At 43.7% G+C, this 20642-nt stretch overlaps 8 protein-coding genes across 8 annotated transcripts; 3 read left to right on the top strand and 5 right to left on the bottom strand.

Moving 5' to 3' along the window:
* Nucleotides 1-41: 41 nt before the first annotated feature.
* O0I10_010166 (uncharacterized protein) lies at nt 42-3005 on the top strand (the record flags this gene model as incomplete). The annotated part of the gene is made up of 10 exons (XM_058490149.1): nt 42-387; nt 445-560; nt 629-737; nt 804-1051; nt 1143-1274; nt 1335-1456; nt 1516-2348; nt 2421-2715; nt 2793-2829; nt 2898-3005. 10 exons carry the CDS (start codon nt 42-44, stop codon nt 3003-3005), a joined length of 2346 nt encoding a protein of 781 aa, XP_058339132.1.
* Nucleotides 3006-3386: 381 nt separating this feature from the next.
* Nucleotides 3387-6180, top strand: O0I10_010165 (uncharacterized protein; the record flags this gene model as incomplete). Its single annotated transcript, XM_058490148.1, has 8 exons — nt 3387-3717; nt 3793-3908; nt 4004-4112; nt 4175-4416; nt 4490-4621; nt 4675-4796; nt 4854-5407; nt 5465-6180. The coding sequence occupies 8 exons, from the start codon at nt 3387-3389 to the stop codon at nt 6178-6180; spliced, it is 2322 nt and encodes a 773-aa protein (XP_058339131.1).
* A 244-nt stretch (nt 6181-6424) lies between these two features.
* On the bottom strand, nt 6425-8633 carry O0I10_010164 (uncharacterized protein; the record flags this gene model as incomplete). Its single annotated transcript, XM_058490147.1, has 8 exons — nt 6425-6601; nt 6671-7316; nt 7387-7581; nt 7643-7835; nt 7912-7972; nt 8030-8118; nt 8188-8274; nt 8339-8633. The coding sequence occupies 8 exons, from the start codon at nt 8631-8633 to the stop codon at nt 6425-6427; spliced, it is 1743 nt and encodes a 580-aa protein (XP_058339130.1).
* Nucleotides 8634-10851: 2218 nt separating this feature from the next.
* Nucleotides 10852-12558, bottom strand: O0I10_010163 (uncharacterized protein; the record flags this gene model as incomplete). The annotated part of the gene is made up of 7 exons (XM_058490146.1): nt 10852-10995; nt 11062-11352; nt 11423-11923; nt 11983-12099; nt 12201-12332; nt 12406-12443; nt 12504-12558. The coding sequence occupies 7 exons, from the start codon at nt 12556-12558 to the stop codon at nt 10852-10854; spliced, it is 1278 nt and encodes a 425-aa protein (XP_058339129.1).
* An 811-nt stretch (nt 12559-13369) lies between these two features.
* O0I10_010162 (uncharacterized protein) lies at nt 13370-13852 on the bottom strand (the record flags this gene model as incomplete). Its single annotated transcript, XM_058490145.1, has 1 exon — nt 13370-13852. The coding sequence occupies one exon, from the start codon at nt 13850-13852 to the stop codon at nt 13370-13372; it is 483 nt and encodes a 160-aa protein (XP_058339128.1).
* Nucleotides 13853-14213: 361 nt separating this feature from the next.
* Nucleotides 14214-15973, bottom strand: O0I10_010161 (uncharacterized protein; the record flags this gene model as incomplete). The annotated part of the gene is made up of 6 exons (XM_058490144.1): nt 14214-15082; nt 15144-15151; nt 15209-15429; nt 15499-15638; nt 15699-15741; nt 15812-15973. The coding sequence occupies 6 exons, from the start codon at nt 15971-15973 to the stop codon at nt 14214-14216; spliced, it is 1443 nt and encodes a 480-aa protein (XP_058339127.1).
* Nucleotides 15974-16746: 773 nt separating this feature from the next.
* Nucleotides 16747-17472, top strand: O0I10_010160 (uncharacterized protein; the record flags this gene model as incomplete). The annotated part of the gene is made up of 2 exons (XM_058490143.1): nt 16747-17082; nt 17158-17472. The coding sequence occupies 2 exons, from the start codon at nt 16747-16749 to the stop codon at nt 17470-17472; spliced, it is 651 nt and encodes a 216-aa protein (XP_058339126.1).
* Nucleotides 17473-17876: 404 nt separating this feature from the next.
* Nucleotides 17877-19673, bottom strand: O0I10_010159 (uncharacterized protein; the record flags this gene model as incomplete). Its single annotated transcript, XM_058490142.1, has 5 exons — nt 17877-18826; nt 18887-18926; nt 18983-19084; nt 19147-19339; nt 19444-19673. The coding sequence occupies 5 exons, from the start codon at nt 19671-19673 to the stop codon at nt 17877-17879; spliced, it is 1515 nt and encodes a 504-aa protein (XP_058339125.1).
* Nucleotides 19674-20642: the final 969 nt, after the last annotated feature.

The following is a 20642-nucleotide window of genomic DNA, read 5'->3' as shown; positions in this document are numbered from 1 at the left end:
TTTTCTTCATCTGTTCTTGATCCACATCAATAACCCACAAGATGCTTATGACAGGGCACAGTGATCTTTTATCGGAAGACAACCCGAGACATCCGGTTCCTCCACCTCCTTCTTCCTCTCGACCCTTCAACAACGACCCACCGCTCTCAGCAAGTGCACCAGCTTATCCTATTCTCATTACACGTTCTTCCAGTGGTCATTCTACTTCCATTCATCCACAAAAGCAATCGCTCGATGCCACCAGCAACGCATTGAAGATTAACACCAATGTCGTGCAACACGATCGTTCAATACCAGTGTCGCCCATTCCTTCCAGCACAACAGCAGCAACGGACGAGACTCATTTGATGAATAATATCGATGACTTTGTTATCAAGTGCCCTATTGGTAATAGAAAGGATATGCAACCTCCTGGATAAGATCATTTACTTGTAACCCTTTTAGGCTATGGCTCATCTGCTATTGTCTACAGTGCTATCTACAAGCCTACGAATCAGCGTGTGGCTCTCAAAATGATCGACTTGGATATGTTTGAGCGTAATCAGATTGATGAGTTAAGGGTAAGTGTTTGTGTGTTTGAGTGTATACAATGATGAATCATTCATTTATTGTTGCTTTATACATGTAGAGAGAAACAGCATTAATGGCCTTATCAAGACATCCCAATGTACTCCGCGTTCTTGGATCATTTGTTGATGGATCTAAATTGTACATCGTGACCCCCTATCTTGCAGGAGGTAATAAGAGTAACTCGGGTCACGTGTGAAAAGAAACCTGATGGGGGAACAAATGATGTCATGTAGGCTCTTGTTTGGATATCATAAAGACGCAGTTCCGTGATGGATTGGATGAAAGCAACATTGCCACTATTTTGAAACAAGCCTTGGAAGGGTTAGCGTATCTTCACAGAAATGGACATATTCATCGCGATGTCAAGGCTGGGAATCTATTGATGGATCATGATGGCGCTGTGCTTTTGGGTGACTTTGGTGTCTCTGGGTCTCTGTCAGATTATGGTGAACGAGGTGTACGCAAGACTTTTGTCGGCACGGTAGGTTTTGGGACTGCAGCAACAGCTTTTTTTGTTCTTTTGGGTTCACATGAGACGACAATGATGATACTGACGCCGGATTTATCATTAGCCTTGTTGGATGGCACCTGAAGTGATGGAGCAAACAGCGTATGATTACAAGGCGGACATTTGGAGCTTTGGTATCACATCCATTGAACTTGCGACTGGTCATGCTCCCTTTGCAAAACTGCCACCACTCAAAGTAAGTACACGTTTATCATCCGTAATCATGGCTTGGATGTTTATACAACCCCCATTGTAGGTTTTGATGATGACATTATCCAGTGATCCACCGACTTTGGTACGAGAAACAGCCAAACACAAATACTCTCGCACATTCAAGGATATGATTGATTTGTGTCTCAACAAGGATCCATCAAAAAGGTATGATTCACACGTCCCTTTTTTAATAGTACTATTTTTCTCATTTCTTACATTTGTAGACCATCCGCTGAGAAATTGCTTCAACATCCATTCTTCAAGCAAGCTAGACGACGAGACCATCTTGTGCGTGCGCTTTTGAATGATTTACCGCCATTGGAAAATCGACCTCGCAAAAAGGTTCCACAAAGATACCTTTCCATTAACAAGACCGAGGAAGAATGGGATTTTCAAGAACAACCATCGAGCAATGATGAGAATGATCCTAGCAGCAGCAATGAACTTGGTTCAGATAGCCGAGTGCAGCAGCAACAAGTGAAGCGACATATATCCTTTGGTGACGTTGTGGTCAAAAACCCACCTCAACCTTATACAGGCACCAATGGAGGAGAACAACAAGTGGCACCCGAAACTCAATCCAAGAAATCACGATTCACCGTTGATCAATCAACAACAACAACAACACCTGTGACACCACCCTCTCAGGATAGTCCAATATTACACCCAAAGGATACCACCAGCATTCAACAACAAAACGATGATCCGTCTATGAGAAAAACTCGATTCAGCATCAATCACCAATTAGTGAAACAAGCATCAGAACAATATTCTCCATCATCATCTATTGAATCAACTTTATCGGAACGGCATGATCACCAACATGGATGCAGCGACCGGAAATCAAGATTCGAAGTCCATCATGGAGATGATACAACTACATCATCATCGTCGCCACAGTTACCACCCTCATCCATATGCCCAGCTCCTATGCCCAACTCCAATCATGCGCTATGTCGACATAGCTCTCAGCCAACTTCGAGTGGGTATGCATTGGCTCGTGAAAGCTCTTCCTCTCGCAAAGTGGGGAGGTTCGAATTGACGACAACAGATAGCAGTAAGTGTATTGACATAGATCACATGACCCTTGTTTCAAATGAAAGCCATGACTAAAAAAAGGTGAATGTAGATTCTCATGGAGGTGGTGGGTGTGATACTACTACAACACATTACTTGCCGCATTCTGGTGCTTCATCAAATTCATCGTCAGTATCGCGTGGTCAAACATTTAAATCCGAACCCGATTCACAAGCATCGATGCATGCCCACGTGGAAGAACTTTTAAGAGCCAATGACACACAACGACATGCATTAGAAGAGTTGGGCAGCATGCTTGGTTTTCCTATGCGAACGAAATCAGGAGTACCTCGAAAGCCTGCATTGCTCCATCATTCATCGTCATCCTCCTCAGAAGGACAAGAAAGGTACATGCTGCAACAAACAATGAATGAATGAATCAATGAACCAAAAGGATGCTTATGGAATGACTTTTTATTATTAGGAGACGAAGGTCAGCAGATGAGATAATGCTAACTATGGCAAGTTTCACTGGAGAAAGAGTGAGAGTCCATTTCATTTGCAAATGAGCTAACTTTTATTATAATAGGAATCATTGGAGAATCAGCTTCAAGCATCATTGCGTGAGAATCAAGCTTTAAAGCGAGAGAATGAAAATTTGAAAAGAGAAATCGATCGTTTACGAGGGTCTACTTAAATAAAGAAAAGAATATGCATATGTATGCAATGTATTCTCCTCGGGGTAGAGTTTGATATAAGGTACCTCCTGCATCGTATATGAGTGGCGTTGTCAATTGCGGCTTGTTGCGGGTGAGTTTTAACCAGGTGACTGAGAGATAGAATAGTGAGCCAGCAGGGAGAAAGAGAGAGCGATTTTCAGCTCCCTGGTGTGTGTGAGAGGAGAGGGATTACCAGGATGGAATGATCTCGCTCGCTTTCTCTCTCTCTCTTCCTTTTCCCCCCTTTCCCCCTCATCCACCTTTAAACTTCTTTCTCTCTTCTCTCCTTACTTTTCGGATGAATACTTATTTCGTTACAAGTCAAGAGTTTTATCAGTCAATCCGCATTAACTTATTTGATGTCACAAGCCCCTGCACACAACTCTTTGGCGTTCCTGAAGGGGTCGAACGCCTCGACCAGTTCCTTTGACCGCCTCAACACTTCTTCTCGTTCTCGCTCTGGCAGTCTTATGCGTGTCATGTCAACTCACAATCCCGCACCATCCACTGCAATGACTCGTCGATTCTCTGAAGCTCTCCCAAGGAGCTCATTTCTTCATGATCAACACGACTCAACAACACTCAACCCACTATCACACTATGCCAATCCATCCACGACCTCTTTTTCTCAATTATCTGATACCAACTGGGCCAACCGTTTGGAGGATTTTGAACTCAAAGACCCTATCGGTAAGCAACACTGAAACAAGGTCGATGGGATCGGCGGCCACTTGCAATATGACGACTAAATGAGGTATAATTTAGGTTACGGCTCATCAGCTGTAGTCTACGGCGCCATTTACAAGCCATTGAACAAACGCGTCGCCTTGAAAATGATTGACTTGGATATGTTTGAACGTAATCAAATCGATGAATTGCGAGTAAGTCATCCCATTTTATCATGTGCGCGTGTGTGTGTGCTTGTGCTTGTGTGTGTGTGTGTGTGTATCTCACACCCAAAATCTTTTGATCGCAGCGCGAAACAGCTTTGATGGCACTATCCAAACATCCCAATGTCCTGCAAGTTTATGGCTCCTTTGTAAACGGATCCAAGCTTTACATAGTAACACCTTATTTATCAGCGGGTAACGTTTTACCAGCCGTGGGATGTACGCTCTCTCTTTCTTACACCTAATTGTTGCTATAGGCTCGTGTCTGGATATTATCAAGTCTGCTTTTAAACAAGGATTTGAAGAGACCACCATTGCAACCATCCTCAAGCAAGCGTTGGAGGGGCTGGTGTATTTGCACAAGAATGGTCACATTCATCGAGATGTAAAAGCGGGCAATCTACTTATGGATGAGCATGGCACTGTGTTGCTGGCCGATTTTGGAGTTTCCAGCTCGCTCACGGAGAATGGGGGTGTTCGAAAGACATTTGTGGGAACGGTAAAATGACGTATTTCTTTTGTGCGCCACCAATTCTTATTATTCTCACACATGCGTTCTTCTTCTTTTATAGCCATGTTGGATGGCACCTGAAGTCATGGAACAAGCAAGCTATGATTACAAGGCTGACATTTGGAGCTTTGGTATTACAGCTCTCGAACTTGCCAAGGGTCATGCTCCATTTGCAAAGTTCCCACCCATGAAGGTAAAGTGATAACAACAATAATAATGAAAGGGAAAATTTATACTTGTCACCAGGTCTTAATGATGACCTTGTCCAACGATCCCCCGACCTTGGATCGGGATTCCACCAAGTACAAATATACAAAGGTGTTCAAGGAAATGATTGATTGCTGTCTTCAAAAAGATCCTCGAAAAAGGTAACTACGCTCCAATAATCATTGTGCAATTACTAACTAGCTACCTTACTCAATTAGACCTACCGCTGAAAAGCTGCTACAACACCCTTTCTTCAAGCAAGCAAAAAAGAAAGAATACCTATGCAAGTCACTCTTGGTGCATGTACCATCCCTTGAACAACGTCCACACAAAAAGGTCCCTCAAAAGCATATCACCTTTGAAACGACTGAGCAGTGGGATTTCGATACCGATGATACGACAACAACAACAACAACCACTGAAAAGAAGCAGCCAACTAGAAAGCATATCTCTTTTGGTGAAGTGGTGATTCGTGATGCAGCTAAACCAGCAGCAGCATCAACAGCAACAGCAACGATAGCATCCGATAGCAGCAATAGCACCATCACAAAAAAATCACGCTTTGTTATCGAAGAGAATCATGATACTCCTCCCGTATCCACTCCATCTCCTCCTGTGGCACCACTCGATGTTGTACCTCCTTCCAATCCTGAATGCGAGATAAAAAAGGGTCGTTTCAGCGTGAATCAAAGAGCTGTTGAAGAAGTCGCCACGCAAGATTTGACGCCATTGCCTTTATCTCGTTTATCAAGTCAAGATAGCGTACAAGGAGGTAAGGTTATCCATCATCATTGGCCTCTAGATATTGTGCTCATATGTCACGCTATAGAACGAAAGTCGAGATTCGAGATCCAACAACAGCCACATCCTAGTACCGAAGGTGCCCTCTCACGTGAAAACTCTAATTCATCTGGTATCTCGTTACCCCGTAATGGATCTACAAGTTCTAAATCAAGTCGATTCTCAGTCGAAGTTGAACAACATCATCCTGCAGGGCGGGATGAGCAACAGCAGCCACCTACAACAACAACAACGACGACGACGACAAATGATTGTTGTCGAAAAAAGGGTCGCTTTGAATTGTCTGGCAACGCAGCAACCACAGCCACAGCAACCAACACCATGGATCGATCAGCTGAGTCTTCGTTGTCAGGTTCACCTAATACATCACCCTATACTTCATTGTCACGTGATCCAAGCTCTGTTCGACATATCATCACCACCGCCCAATCTCCAGCAGCAGGTATTAGCGAAATACCTTCGATCATGTATACCCAGATGGAAACGCTCTTCAAGCAAAATGAGGTCCAGCGCAGCCTTCTCAATGATATGCTCAGCTGCTTATCCAACACAACTCAACAACAGCGATCACGTAAGCCATCGTATGACGGGGCTGAACATCATCATCATCATCATCCATCAGACGCTGTCGAGCGTTTACAACAGCAATTGGCAATCTCCCATGCAGAACGTGAAAAGCTATCACGAGAAAATGAGGCACTTAAACGGGAGCTGGAACAGTTACGTCGTAATAACACAAAGTAAAAAGAGCCATCTCTTTCTCCCCATGCTCTCTCCCTTTCATATCACTCATTTAATGATCAATACCATTCGATTGTGTAAATTACTCATGCATACATAAATGACCCCCAAAAAACTTGTTTCGTAATATCATCTGATGATTTTATTTGCATGCAGAGCTTAGCTTATGTAAATTGCTACATATATTAATATAGATTACTACTACTAGAATGGATATCTGCTGATGGAAAATGGGCACATGCCATCATTACGTTCGACTTGGATAGTCATAATCCTGAACAGCGTATTCAGGTTCTTCCTTAGTGTCAAGTTGTTGAGCATGCACTTCAGCAAAGCGGCCGATGGGATCTCTGTGTAGTCTTGATTTGCGGATGCCGTAGCTGAAATAAATGATCCATCCAATACCCATCCAGACAAAGAGACGCTAATGATAAGGCAGGGGTAGGTTATTAGATTGAGTCTTTGTCTTTGATATTGCTTTCTTATCACTTACCCAAATGGTAGAAACTTCAGCGACAGCGATAAGTAAAATGCAAATGGCACCACCAATGAAAGGGAATACAATCCATGTATAACTGGGACCAGGGATTTTGAACCAACGATCCACATCGGGACGTGTGATACGCAACACCACAACACCACAATGGACAATGAAGAAAGCAAACAGCGTGCCAACGGATGTCATGTTGCCAAGGAGATCAACAGGGAGCAAGGCAGAGAGGATGGATGTAATAAGGCCGACAATAATGGTAGCAACATAGGGAGTTTTGAATTTTGGATGGACTTTGGTAAAGATTTGGGGCAGTAAGCCATCCTTGGCCATAGAGTAAAACACACGTGCTTGTGCAAGCATTTGTACCAGTAACACGGATGTTAAGCCTGCAAGGGCACCAAGAGCGACGACAATGTTCAACCATTTAAACGAACGACCCGTACGTTCTTCCACAGCAAGGATGGCAATGGTGGGAGGAGCAGGGTGATTTAATTCAGAGTAATGCACAGCGCCTGTCATCACGGTACAAAAGCCAATGTACATGAGTGTCGTCACAACCAAACTTCCCATGATACCAATAGGTAGGTCACGACGTGGGTTCTTGGCTTCCATGGCAGCGGTTGTCACGGAGTCAAAACCAATGTACCTGTAACACACATTTAGTTGATGGGTGTCCCTGTACAATAAAAGCTATGATAATGCATCACAACACTTACGAGAAAAATACGGTGGATGCTGCTGCAAAAATGCCTGGGGTACCAAAAAAGTGCCAATTGCCAGAAGTGTTGGGAGGGACATAGGGATCGTAGTTGCCGGTATCAACGAACCCACATAATGCAAAGATAAAGATAAACACTACAAGCAGCTTGATGATGACAATAACGGTATTGACCCACGAAGCTTGACGAATACTATTGGCGAAGGACAATGTGAGAACGGTAACTTGCATAACAAAATGATACATGTACTTACCCGACACAAAGCAAAATGGTGACGAGTAAGATGATTACGAATCCAGGGACATTGAAATAGCTTCCTTCGCTATAAGCGATGTATGCAGGATCTTCGTTCCAGTATATAGGCGGTGTTGTCCAGCTGTCTCCAAAATGTACGTTGAATGCAACCTCGAAAAAGGTCTTAAAGTAACCAGACCAACCCACGCCGACTGCAAAAAAAGATGTCGATCATTACAATGATGAGCGGATGTATACTACAAATGGCCACTCTTTGTATCTACCTACCTGTTGCTGAGCCAATCATGTATTCTAGTACAAGATCCCAACCCAAAGTCCAAGCCATAAACTATCAAAGCCATGTAAGTGGTGACATTCAATGATGAAAACCTTCATGTTACAATACCTCGCCCATGGTAGCATACGCATACGTGTATGCTGAACCAGACACGGGGATCATAGATGCGAGCTCAGAATAACTCATAGCCGCAAATCCTATGATGGATAAGAAAACCATAGAATGAGATGGTTGGTGTATGTGTGTGTGATGGTAAAACTCCATACCTGAAGCAATTGCGGCGACAATGAAAGATACAGTAACAGCAGGGCCAGCGTTTTGGGCTGCTGCTTGACCCGATAATACAAAGATACCTAGGTAAAAAGTAAAAGGAGTCAACAATGAATGCACCTTTTGGATCACTCATTCATGATGTACCTGTTCCAATAATGGCACCAATACCAAGAAATACAAGTTGAAAGGCATTCAAGTATTTTCTGAGCTCCGTATTTGCGTACTCGGCTGCCAGCAGCTCATATGGCTTGAGTGAAATCAAGCGTCTTGACCAATATTGTCGGCCTGTTTCATCGGGTCGCCGTAAATAACTCGATGGGTCCACCTTGGCATAGCGTGCTTGTATATTTGAGAGGAAGCCACCACCGCTAGAACTACCCGCCTTTTCTTCATCGATGTGGCCAATCCCTCCTTCACCTGTGTATATCTTATCACCCATGTTGGTATTATGTGTGATGAGCTGTTGTATTCACTTTATGAATGAGCAAAGATAAAGATGAAAAAGAACGATTTTCACAGGCATGATCTATCACGAAAACTGCTTTTATCGCTGACAGGATATGTAAATATCAGTTGTCGTGTCGCACGCCAAATATTGTCTGATGGTGAGATGCTGCATAATAAGTACGCACCCGTATTCCCGATTTGTTAATTTGCACTTTCGGATTGACCATACACAAAGGAACCTGCATTTCTAGGATTTCGATTTTCCTTGTGATAACACTGCTTGTGCAACATGCAACAAGTTTTCCACATTCATTGATCTTTACTATACACCAAGTTGACGCACACACCGCGAAGGGTCATTTGGTTTTGATAACATCTATATAGGTGGCAGCAACAGCCTATGTATTCAGGTCACCATGGCAACGTACGATACGACACGATGGGTGATCCAGCTGCCTCTTCCTTATATCAACAGGGTCGTTTCATGCATTTTGAAAGAAGAGAGGCTGCTGCATTTGGTAATCTCGGCTCCTTTTGTTTTGTCATGTGCCCCTTTTTGCCTGATTTACCCTGTGTCACATAGTGTTCATTGTTTTCTTTCTTCTTCTTTATTCGCTCCTTGCAGCTGTGATCCATTAACCATCTCCTATGGCCCATAATGCATGCCAGCTTATCCATGTACGTAGTTGGGGTGGTAAAAAAGGACCGCTTCATTAACAATGCAACACGCCAAGGATATCGTGTAGCTGTGGTGGGGGCATGCCGTATCATTGTGCAACTTGTTCACCTTCTCAACATACCAAAATACTGTATCAACGATGCAAAATCAGCCTAATCTTTATCTAAAATAAGTATGTTGTCCTTCCACTGGACATCAGAATATCGAGAAGGAGAAGCTGGCCCAGCATGTTTGCGTGACACATGCATGAAGGATCATGTTTACGACGTATACCTTTTGATCCCCCGGCTCTTGTTGATTTACGCACTTTGATCCCACCTTGAATGTTCCTGGATGATACGTATAGCGTTAGCCATTCCCCCATCCATAGATACGAAGCATAGATACAATGCACAGCATTCCAAGTATGATGCTTTAAAGTGATCAAACATCGTCTCTTTGATAGATCAGTATATGTACTTGAGCAAAGACCATAAATATATGGCGCGGTTTTCGCCACGTGATGCTTGGCTGTATTGTTCCATTCTATGAAAATCGAATCATCCTTGGATCGCTTTATTGAGCAATGGATACGCTACATAAACAGCAATATCAAGTAACAATCTCCATTTTAGATCCAGCTTGATTGTGGATACATAGTGATCTCATCATGCTTTGTGATGATGGCTCCCACAACACCGCATAGAAGAAACCACAGAATTCGAAAATTGAGCACGTTTGCATGTTTCAAAGCCATTCCCATGCTATTTTGTGCCACAGGATGGCGTTTAGCAGCCTTAGCAAATCACACGGTGTATCCAACAAAAAGTGTGGGATACATCGTGAGAACGAACCAAGGCATGGGATGTGTCTAGTAGATGGGTTGGCAGTGTAATGCCTGTGTCCATGGCAACAGGTTGCTATGTCAGCAAGTTATGATAGGTTTTGATTTTGACCTTGCTGCAGCGCTGGATCTGTATTTGGATAATGGTGGCAAGTAGCTCACATTGCTATAAAGGAGTAAAATTCTTAGTATATGGATCTCTTACTTCTAATAAACGAGAGCCATCAAATTATCGGATACGTGCCACGCACAATCAAATAGCCATAAACAAAGTCAGCGATCTCGATTACTGTACCAAGAAAAAGGATGCCATTCATAAGAAATTTAGGTCTCTGTTTAGCAAAAGCAACATTGCTGTTTACGAAAAACAAGACTGCTGGCATGTACGAGAAGGCAACATTACGGCAAAAAGGAAAAAGCAAGTGCGTATGTACACGAATGGTCTTATGCCAATGTTTATCAATCCTAATGAATTCAAGGCATGTCCAAATGTAAAAAAGACCTCCGTATCCACCCTGGCAGCAATGTTAAAGCAGATAATGTATAATTTATTATTCATGTACGACCCTGCTTCTATAACTCTGATGCAGATGGGCTTCGATTATATGGTGTTTGTATTGAAAATGCTTACTTACAATGTCCCGGTATTATTGAAAAAGGGAACAGGGATATAAAAGCGTTGATGTATTATCGCTTTCGGTTTGTTGTTTACTGGGCGGTGGTCGATTGCTCATCAGCAGCCTCACGGATCACGAGGGACAAGCGACGAAGAGCTTCATCCATTTGTTCATAGGTGACACAGCTGAATGATACACGCACATACGGGGTCTTGTTACCCAATGGCATGAAGGCCTATTGTGTTGCCGCGTGTTAACGTTGCTCATGCGATTGTATATGGACATGCCCAATTCAACTTACCACACCAGGGACAGCAAGCACATTCTTCTTGACAGCCTTTTGCAAGATGAGATTATACGAGTCATCGATACCACACAAAAGACGAATCCAAACGAACATGCCAGAGTCAGGAACAACCCATTCAGCCAAACCTTTAAGATGGCGATCAAGACATTCAACGAAAAGGTCACGCTTCTCACGATAAAAGTTGGCGACCTTGCGTGTGTGTTCCAAAAAGCCATCATGTCCCCACTTTTCCAACAAGCCATAGGCCATCAATTGAGGAACACCAGCAGGTTGAAGATTGGTAACCTACATGTAAATGATGATTCGGGATGAGATGATTGAATCCACTTTTGTGTGTGTGTGTAACACGACATACCATTGTGTGCATGTTCATGCGTTCGATCAAAGGCTTAGGACCAGTAGCCCAACCAATACGAATACCCGACGACAAGATCTTGCTCATACTATCCAAACGCAAGACACGGCCATCAACATCCATGGAAAGGTACGAAGGAGTACGCTTCTCATCAAATTGAAGATAGTAGTATGGGTCATCCTCAACAATGATGAGGTCGTATTTTTGAGCAATAGCATAGGTTTTCTTCTTTCGCTCAAGCGATGAGCTGACACCAGTAGGATTACCACCCACGGGAACAGTGTAAAGAGCTTGAGGGCGTGGTTGATCTTTCTTACCACTAGGATTCGAATTTGGCCAATCAGCAAGAATTTGATCCAAGGATTCGGGAACAATGCCCTCAGCATCGGTAGCCACAGGAACAAGGTCAATGGGCTGAGTTTCGAGGAATGACAATGCACCAGTGTAAGTAGGACCTTCCACAAGGAGTGCATGACCAGGTTCGGCAAACATTTCCAAGGCCTATAATGATCGATGCTTTAGCATACATTCACATACAAACAATTGTTTTTTATGCTTACCTTGGTCAAAAGATCTTGAGAACCAGGACCCACTGTCAAATCAAATTCACTGCAAGGTGGTGCATGTTCCTTGATTTGAAGCTCACGGAGCCATTGATTGAGCGGGGGAAGACCAGACTATTGTGCACACGTGCGGAGGATCCAGAGAAAGGCGTGAGAAAAATCCCTGAATTTGTTGCCAGCTACTACTTTATTGTCATTTTTGACATGATACGTACCGTAAGATCATAAGACAAGCTGCGTCTAAAGAGGTCGCCATCGAATTCCAAAGTCTCACCCGACTTGAGAGTTACCGACATGCTTGCATAAGGAAAAGTGTCAGGATTAGGTTGACCAGCACCAAGCGATAACTACAAGGGTGTCGTTGCATTGCCGTTTAGTTGCCATGATACACGAAAGTCATGTTGGCTCATTCTTTCTTACCATGTCCTTGTTATTCATGTATGGCATAAGGGCACGAACTAGTAGGCATCATGATAAGTGCCTATGCTATGCTGCTTTTGGTATGCTTATACACTTACTGGCCGAGGGGTTGCGAGCCTTGCTGCGAGTGCTGAGGAACTTTTGGTAATCCATGGGCTGCTGATGACAAGTGCAAAGAGAGCGAAAGAAGGAAAAGCCTTTGACGGGTAAAAGAAGACTAGATAGCGATGAGATTATATAGATCGATTTTGATCTCAGTCATACCTATCAGGATTTGTGTTCTGTACGTCCGTTGCGTCGGGATGGGTATCCATGGAAATTCACCAATGCGGTTGCCGCGGATTCCACGCAAGCATACGTAAATCAAGTAGGTGAATCACTCATTGCTATTCGTGGTGACTTGGTTGAATGTTTCATCAGGTAAGTGAATGGGCGATCTTTACAACATGGCATCATAAAAGCAAGCACACAAAGTCAATTTTTGTCAATGTGGGTCACTCGTCAACAAGATGTCAAATTGTTTTGGATTATGCATTAACCCCGGATTGTTTGATATGGTTATAAGGTTCCACAACAGGTAGAAGAATCCCACGCCATAACAGTGGCTGATCCACATTTTCTATATACTGCATTGTTAACATTTGTAGTGATTGGGTAGCATTTTTCGTACCCCTTTGTTTGCCTGCCATCGAGGTTGCAGGATACATAATGATGACTCACGTCCCCTTAATTCGGTCATGACGCATCCACACAGCCATGTATCATTTTCGACCGATCGCTCGGCCTTTTTCCAATCATTTGATTTATAATGCAAACACTACCATTTATGCATTGGAAACACTGGTCAAGGAGGTTGAAGGGTTTTAAGATGGTTTCCATAATCATGGGTCCTGCATCCTTCACGCATGCGTAGTGCATGTACTTTTTACCCCTTTCCTTCTAGGCCATACATGATAACATTTTTTCATTGCCGTTTACTTGGATGCACATGCTGCTTATGATACAAGATCTTTTTGAAAAGGAGACGTATATACACCAAACAAGCTTTCCACCAAGATCGCTTGTGATATGATGGGGAGCGTACAAATATAACACGATCAGGCTTTGTGGCATCTGTCAGATCGGGAAAGTGTTCGGGCGATACATCGGATACAGTGCTATGGTCATGGAACAAGTACGACAAAACGTCGCTGTCGCACTCGTTGAGTGATTTACCATGACCATCGGGTGCCCGATGTGGCAATCCACATAGCACGCATAGTCTCGGTTCGTACAATGGCTGGTGATAAAAGCTCGAATGCATAGCCATTGCTGATGGATCAGTGGTGGTTGTTGTTGTCAGCGTATCAGGTGCTGTCAATGTGGATGAAGGTGGTAATCTTGGATTCACAACAACGGCTGGGGACCACATGGCAAGCCCACTGGTAAAGAAAGGTGAAGACGACATGTGTGTGGCACACAAAAGAGGAAACGCGGAGAGAGAACGGGAAGATTTTTTTGTCATTTTCGTTATTGTATAGAAGGATTGCTGCCTTAAAATTTGCGAATCACCAGCCCTCCTACTTTTGTGGTAGTAAACAAACGTAGAAATGGGCGCTAAGACATCCGCATCTTTTTCTCAAACATTTTATTGACGCTCAACAAGGAAACTATGAACACCTTGGAGCAACACGATGCTTTTTAACTTGTTCCGCACAAACAAGTTTTTTCTCACATAAGTCAAAGAGTTATCGGTTTCGGACTCTCGATGAGTTTATATCCAGCTCTTATTGTACATGTAAGTTGTGGGTGGGGAGGACTAGACTAGACTAGACCATGGCTCGTAAAATAAAACTAGCACTGCCTCCTACTGCTAATCCCACCAAAAGCGAAAAGCTCATCACACTTCCAACCAATGATTTCTCGGTGGCACTGGTAATCGATTCTTGTTGAGGTGCGGCCATCATTGTTAAGCTGCCGAGCCATCCATTGCTAACAGCAAAGATCCAGACCAGAACCAAATATACCACGTCGCTGTCAATGACCACAGCCATCTTCCGGTCGCTGACCACAACATTGCACATCATAAAGGCAGGAATAAATAGCGTACGTGCTAAGGAATACACGACCAAGAGCTTGGTTTTGAAAGTGCGCATGGATGGAAAGATGGGTAGAGTGCGTCCCACCCAGTCACCAACGTTGAAAAGTACAAAATGGAATGCAACAAAGACATCATCATCCAAAAAGCGATTGCCATCCGTAATGATTCTCTGTGAGTCGTCGGGATCATGTCGTACAACCGATTTGATGAGTGCCGTGATAGATGGGAATACGGCAAGTGTAATCACAAAGACATAGGCAACGGCAAAGATGAGTCCTCCACATTTGCGAATGACAATGGCAGCTGAAGTAGGTTGTGTATAATGATGGTCATCACTATTGTCGCCCTCTTCCATATCCGTATCATCATCCAAAGATTCAGTCGAAAGAATGCCTGTTGACAACTGGCTTTGCTTGATGTAAAATGGTTGCCTTGATACAATGATGCGTCCAGCAAGTGCTGCAATCGTAATAGCAAATGCCGACATGAAATAAATAAATGCTGATGTTGTAATGGATGCTTCATCAGGTGCTTGTGTTGCAGATCCAGCAAAAGCGCTAAGCAGAGATGCGATGGCGACGGCGACACCGGCAATGCCTAAATCAAAGATCATGATAAACATCTCATCCTTGTTGCTTGCAAGAAATCAATTACACACCTTGACCACTACAACAATTGCTCCATGTTAGTATCCAGCTGTTGCTTTTTTGATTCATGCCTTACCTCATCACTGCTTGGATGTATCTCGGAGGAAATCTACATGCTTCTGCAAATACAGCAATCTGAAAGACGCTTGTCGTCATGCCTGTGATCACCAACAATGCCATTGTAGCCCAAAAATAGCCTGTGCCGTGGACGGATGTAGCAACTGTAATTGCCATGATACCAAAGACGGTTGTGTTGACGAGAATGGGACCAAGCACATCTAAACGAAATGTTGCAGCCTTTTTCAAATGAATGAATACGCCTATCATGCAATCAATCCATGTCTCGTTTTCCTCTCTCGTACTTACATTGCTCTGTCGCCATAGCAGCAATCCAAAAAGAGCCAGATTGGTGGCTGTAAACGAGGTTGAAAAGTAGTTTTGGAAAGTCTCCGCGTAAGGCGTATCAGCAAAGCGCTTGAGGAAGTATTCGGATGCCGTGATAAAGACTATAGTAGGCCTCTTCATCAATGATATACATCAATTATACGAGCGAGAGTATCATTTACCATTCCACGGTAATAGCATAGCGATGCCGTAAATGAAGAACACCTGTTACCCATTCGAGTTAGCAAAAAGTGAATGAAAGTGGGGTGGGAAATGTCAACGTCGTCGTCGTTACCCAGTATACAATGTTGTGTGTGTCATGCTCTCCCTCTGCATACAAGTCAAGGTGATCGTGGCTGCGATTGCTTAAAAGACTCTGTGCTTCATGTTGATTGGATTCTGGTTTGTTGGTAACGTTGAATAAACGTCTCAAGTTGCCTTTGAGCTCTTGAAGCATAAGAGAGAAATACGAATGTTATGCACATGATGCGGCGCTTCATCCCCACTATTTAAAGCGCACACGTATTACCCCTTGGCCGTCACCGCCAAATGAATCACGAGGGATAACGTCGTGTGGCCCCCCGAAAAAGAAGGTTGATCACTGCATGCACCACCATTCTCTCATGTGACCTTATCATGGATTCTACTTGCATGGTGGTGGTACTCTTATATATCAATGATGATGACGAGTGATGAGTGATTCCATCACTGCTGTAAATGAAACGTATTCCAGCCTAAACCTTATCCATTCAATCCAAGTTTCAAGCGAGATAAATCAGATCATAGCCCTGGATCAGTATAAATCATTGAATACCAGCAGCAATAGGATAACAAGTATGGTTGTCATTGTACAATTCGGGACATGGGATGAATAACAAGCTTTATACAAGTGGGATGATCCGACAATGAATCAATTAAGGTCGCTACGGCTGAGTGAACCAGGGTGGTGGTGGCCTTGGCGCCGTGTGGGATGATACACAATGAATTCCGTGCATGGTGTGCGTGTGCACCCTGGTTGTGGCGGGCGGTGAGCTTGTTTCCGTGGATAATTTTTAAGCTGGTAACTCGTCTTACATGCGAGATTTTTGCTCTACCAATCATCGGAAGTTGGCTTTCAAAAACAATCTGCGACCAAGCTGCCAATATAAATCTTATGGATGAAAGGGGGAATTCCTTTGACCTTTGTTTCTCTCTCTTACTTACTCACTCTCTCTCCCTTACATTCTCAACATGGACATGGACGGCATGGATATGGGAAATGATCAATCCTCTGGTAGCGATAGCAGTGGTGGTGGCATGCATATGATGATGAGCATGGGCACTTTTCACTGGTCTTCCACCGGGGATGCTATCTTGTTTGATGCGTGGATGCCAAAATCCGAGTCTGGTTATATCGGTGCATGCTTTGGTCTCCTTTTTCTCTCAATTCTCTCGCGTGGTATCATTGCTATTGAGATCTATTTTGTCGCATGGGCTTCGAAACGCTTTCAAAATATCCATGGCGACGACCATGAATCATCAGCTTGTGCCAATCCTTCTTTTGTTAAAAGCCAGCAGCAGCAACAGGTAAGGAAGAAATCATTAAAGGGATTGACATCCCCCGGGATTTTAGCCTTAATTGACACATACATTATTGGATAGATTCAAAAGCATAAAGACGGCTCAGCAACCATCGCCTTGGATAGTCCTGGCAACAATGCAGCCCACGAATACTATGCTCGATATCCAAAACCCCTGGATCTGCCACAAATACCACCCTTCGCTTGGACCATCGACACCGTACGCAGCTTCCTCACAACATTGGCATCCTTTGTCAATTACTTGCTCATGTTGATCGTCATGACTGGCAATGGTGGTTTCTTTATTGTCATTATTGTTGGCATCTTTATTGGTGAAATGATGTTTGGTCGTTTCCGTTCCTTGGGTGGCTTCCGTGGTGATGAACATGCACATTGATGCACCCTCATTATTATGCTCCCCCCCCTTTTTTGTATATATATACTTACTTTGTATCTCTGTACCAATACCTCTTCTCTTGTTCCATGCCATTTTTAACACACACACCCACACAGCATCTACTACATCATCATCTCTCCCATCTCTTGTAATCTTGAAATACGAATACCATTTATCTACTCCAACAATAACAAAACAAACTTATGCATAATAATAATGCTCGACTATGTGGGATGGCATGCATATAAGTTGCTGATCAGCAAATAACGTGTGGTTCTATCTTTTTATCCAACAAAGAATGGTGATTTAACAGGGATGGGTATTATGTCAATTGGCGTGAATTGTAGGGGTAACTGAATATGGATATGGGAGAGAACATATTGAAAGGGGGTCGTGATATCGCGTCATGCAGTTCTCTTTGGCTTGGCCAATCGACTAATACCTGAGACGGCAGCGCTTGCAGGTCGTCCAATACGACTCTCCTCTTTTTTGTTGTTGTTGTTGTTGTTGATTACACGGTGTTTGTTGCCATTGGTGGGTGTAGGGCTACGAATACCGCTAATACGCGAATTGCCAGCATACGATGGTGACATGGGACGATATCCTCCTCCTCCACGTGTTGGTAAACAGGTATCAGGTGATGATGGTGGTTCGGGAGAAGCAACATTCCTCGTATGATGAGGAGGACTAGGGATATGGCTTGATCTCAGCCTCCTTCCACCACCAATGCGGCTTCCAGGTCGATTGTTGCCATTTCCACTAGCAGCAGCTGATGCACGTGTGGTGTCTGAAAGGCCTGTAGAACGGGATGTAGTGGCTATCACTGTTGGCGGTGTAGTGCGTGTAGAAGGTAAAGGTACATGTGTGGCACGTTTTGCAAGGCGTGATTGATTGGAATTGATGCGTGAACCTGAGGCGATTCTTGATGAAGAGCGAAGCGTGTCACTGGATAGTTTATCAGATAAACGACGTGTATTGGTTGTGGTAGTGTTATGTTGTGAAGATGATGATGATGCTGCATATGACTTTGATTGAGGACGTGGGATGGCTGATGTATGAGATGTTTGACTGCTTGTAGCTGAATAATCACTCAAACGACTTGGAGAGCGAGATGTGTTGGAAGCACTTGTTGATTCGGATGGATAAAGCACTGGTGTCATTCCATAATGAGCATATTGACTTGTGTTGCCACTTGTTGTGATGGTGGATTCGGATGTCAAGCTGTTATCACTACTCAGACTGCTAGAGCGCTGCCGCCCAAACCTATGACCTGGTGATGGGATACCATATCCTGACGATGTCACACGCAACTTGGAGCTCATCAACTTGTTATGGGCAGTGGTAGTAACTTGAGCTGCAATAAGAAAAAAGGATGACGTTATTAAGGAACCTTGCTTATTCACTTGCATATTACCTTCAGGAGACCAACTCAAAAGTTTGTCATCACCAGCCGCCTATCATCCAGGTTAATAAACAGCCATTAGGTATATACACAATGATGTTCACTTACCATCTTTACGAATTCTTGTTCATCAAGAGGCGTGTTAATAGAAAGCAACTCATGATCTCGGTCAGCTGATAATGTCGCATTTGGATGCCCATCCGCCAAGATCTAGTCATAGTCAGTCTCCATGGATACGTATACACACACACACGCACACAAGGTAAACTTACATCATTCATCTTCCAAAAATCATCTGCAGAATCGTCCAAATCCAAATCGGCCAAGTCTGGTAAATCTGTCTCATCATCCACTTGTGCGACACAATTGTTTCTGATCAAATCGTCAAGATTGGCACTATCGGTTGAACCAAGGGATGAAATAGATGCTGAACGATGATTACGTCGTCTTTCCTCAAACAATAATCTAATACAATAGAACAAAGGTCAGTAGGTCATTCATCTTTTGGATGGCCCCCCCCACATGTTTGGGTCTTGGGTTCCCCCACTTTTTACTCTTGCTCAACTCACCTATTGTTCTTGCTATCCATCTCTTCTACGTTGTTGTTGTTGTTGCTGCTGCAAGTTGTATTGTTTTCACCGTAGCCTGGAACACTCATGAGCCATCCGTGGACTGAGGAATCAACGGAAGTCGGAGCTCCGATGCCGTCGACATGTGCAGTAGCGGCTCCAACACCGGAAGAAGCCGATGAAGAGATTGGTCTTGAATGGGGAGCCAACCTTGATGGAGGAGATTCCATGTTGAGACAAGAAGAGATAAAAGAAGAAGGGAGCGGATAAAGAGGTACTTTTTGGGTGCGTGTGTTGTGTGTGTGTGCGTGGCCGCGGGAATGGAAAAGAGCCAAGATGGATGTCTGAGCGCCTCAAGCATGAAAAGGAAAATAGGGAGACTCAGGCCGCGTTGTTTTTTTGTGTACTACCCACACTCACTAGGAGAACTCTCTTTTTATCCACCTCCCCTTTTTCTCTCTCTTACACGCTGTTGTCTTTTCCCCCATATAGCATGAGAAATAGAATACAATGAAGGATGGTGGCAATTATAAAGATCTACATTAATATATGCAATGTGTTTCACGCTTGTTTGATTATGATGATGTCCCTCTTAAGGATCAGCAAAAAGTCATCTATGCTTATAAATGATGACTATCTGTAATGTATCAGCCATCTCCAAGGGGTGATACTACGAATGCCCATTTGGATTCAGGAACAACACAACGCCAGCTTATCGATATAGGACTACTACTACTAGAGGGTGGTGTTCTCGCGCACAACTTTATTTAAGTCCCTGAACAGTAGTAAGATCCGGGTTCGCTCATGAGCCTGCACCCTAACACACACCCAATATCGCATAATACAATCCTTGATGCATTCATAAGCCTATACGAATCAGCCACTGATTGTCACACCCATATCCTTTACAATTTGCTACGTACGGCAAAAGTAGGCCTCCAATCGAAGCGCACTTGCACGATGATGCCGGATAAGCTTGATGATGAAGATGATTGGTTGTCTACTAGTGAAAGCCATCCCTTTATCAGGGTCAAATCTTAATCGATGCGTACAATCTACTTTATTGTTGTACGTGTCGCAACACGGGATCCATCAGCGACGCAGAATAGTAACCCATCCTTAACTCTTTTAGGAGATGGGGCCTTGTTGCCTTCGTCACATTTTCATATTAGGAACAAAAGCAAGTGGATTACCGGCGA

This window comes from Lichtheimia ornata (genome assembly GCF_029851405.1).
Source record: "Lichtheimia ornata isolate CBS 291.66 chromosome Unknown scaffold00065, whole genome shotgun sequence".
NCBI classification, from domain to species: Eukaryota; Fungi; Mucoromycota; class Mucoromycetes; order Mucorales; family Lichtheimiaceae; genus Lichtheimia; species Lichtheimia ornata.
This window is presented reverse-complemented; position numbering and strand designations above follow the sequence as displayed.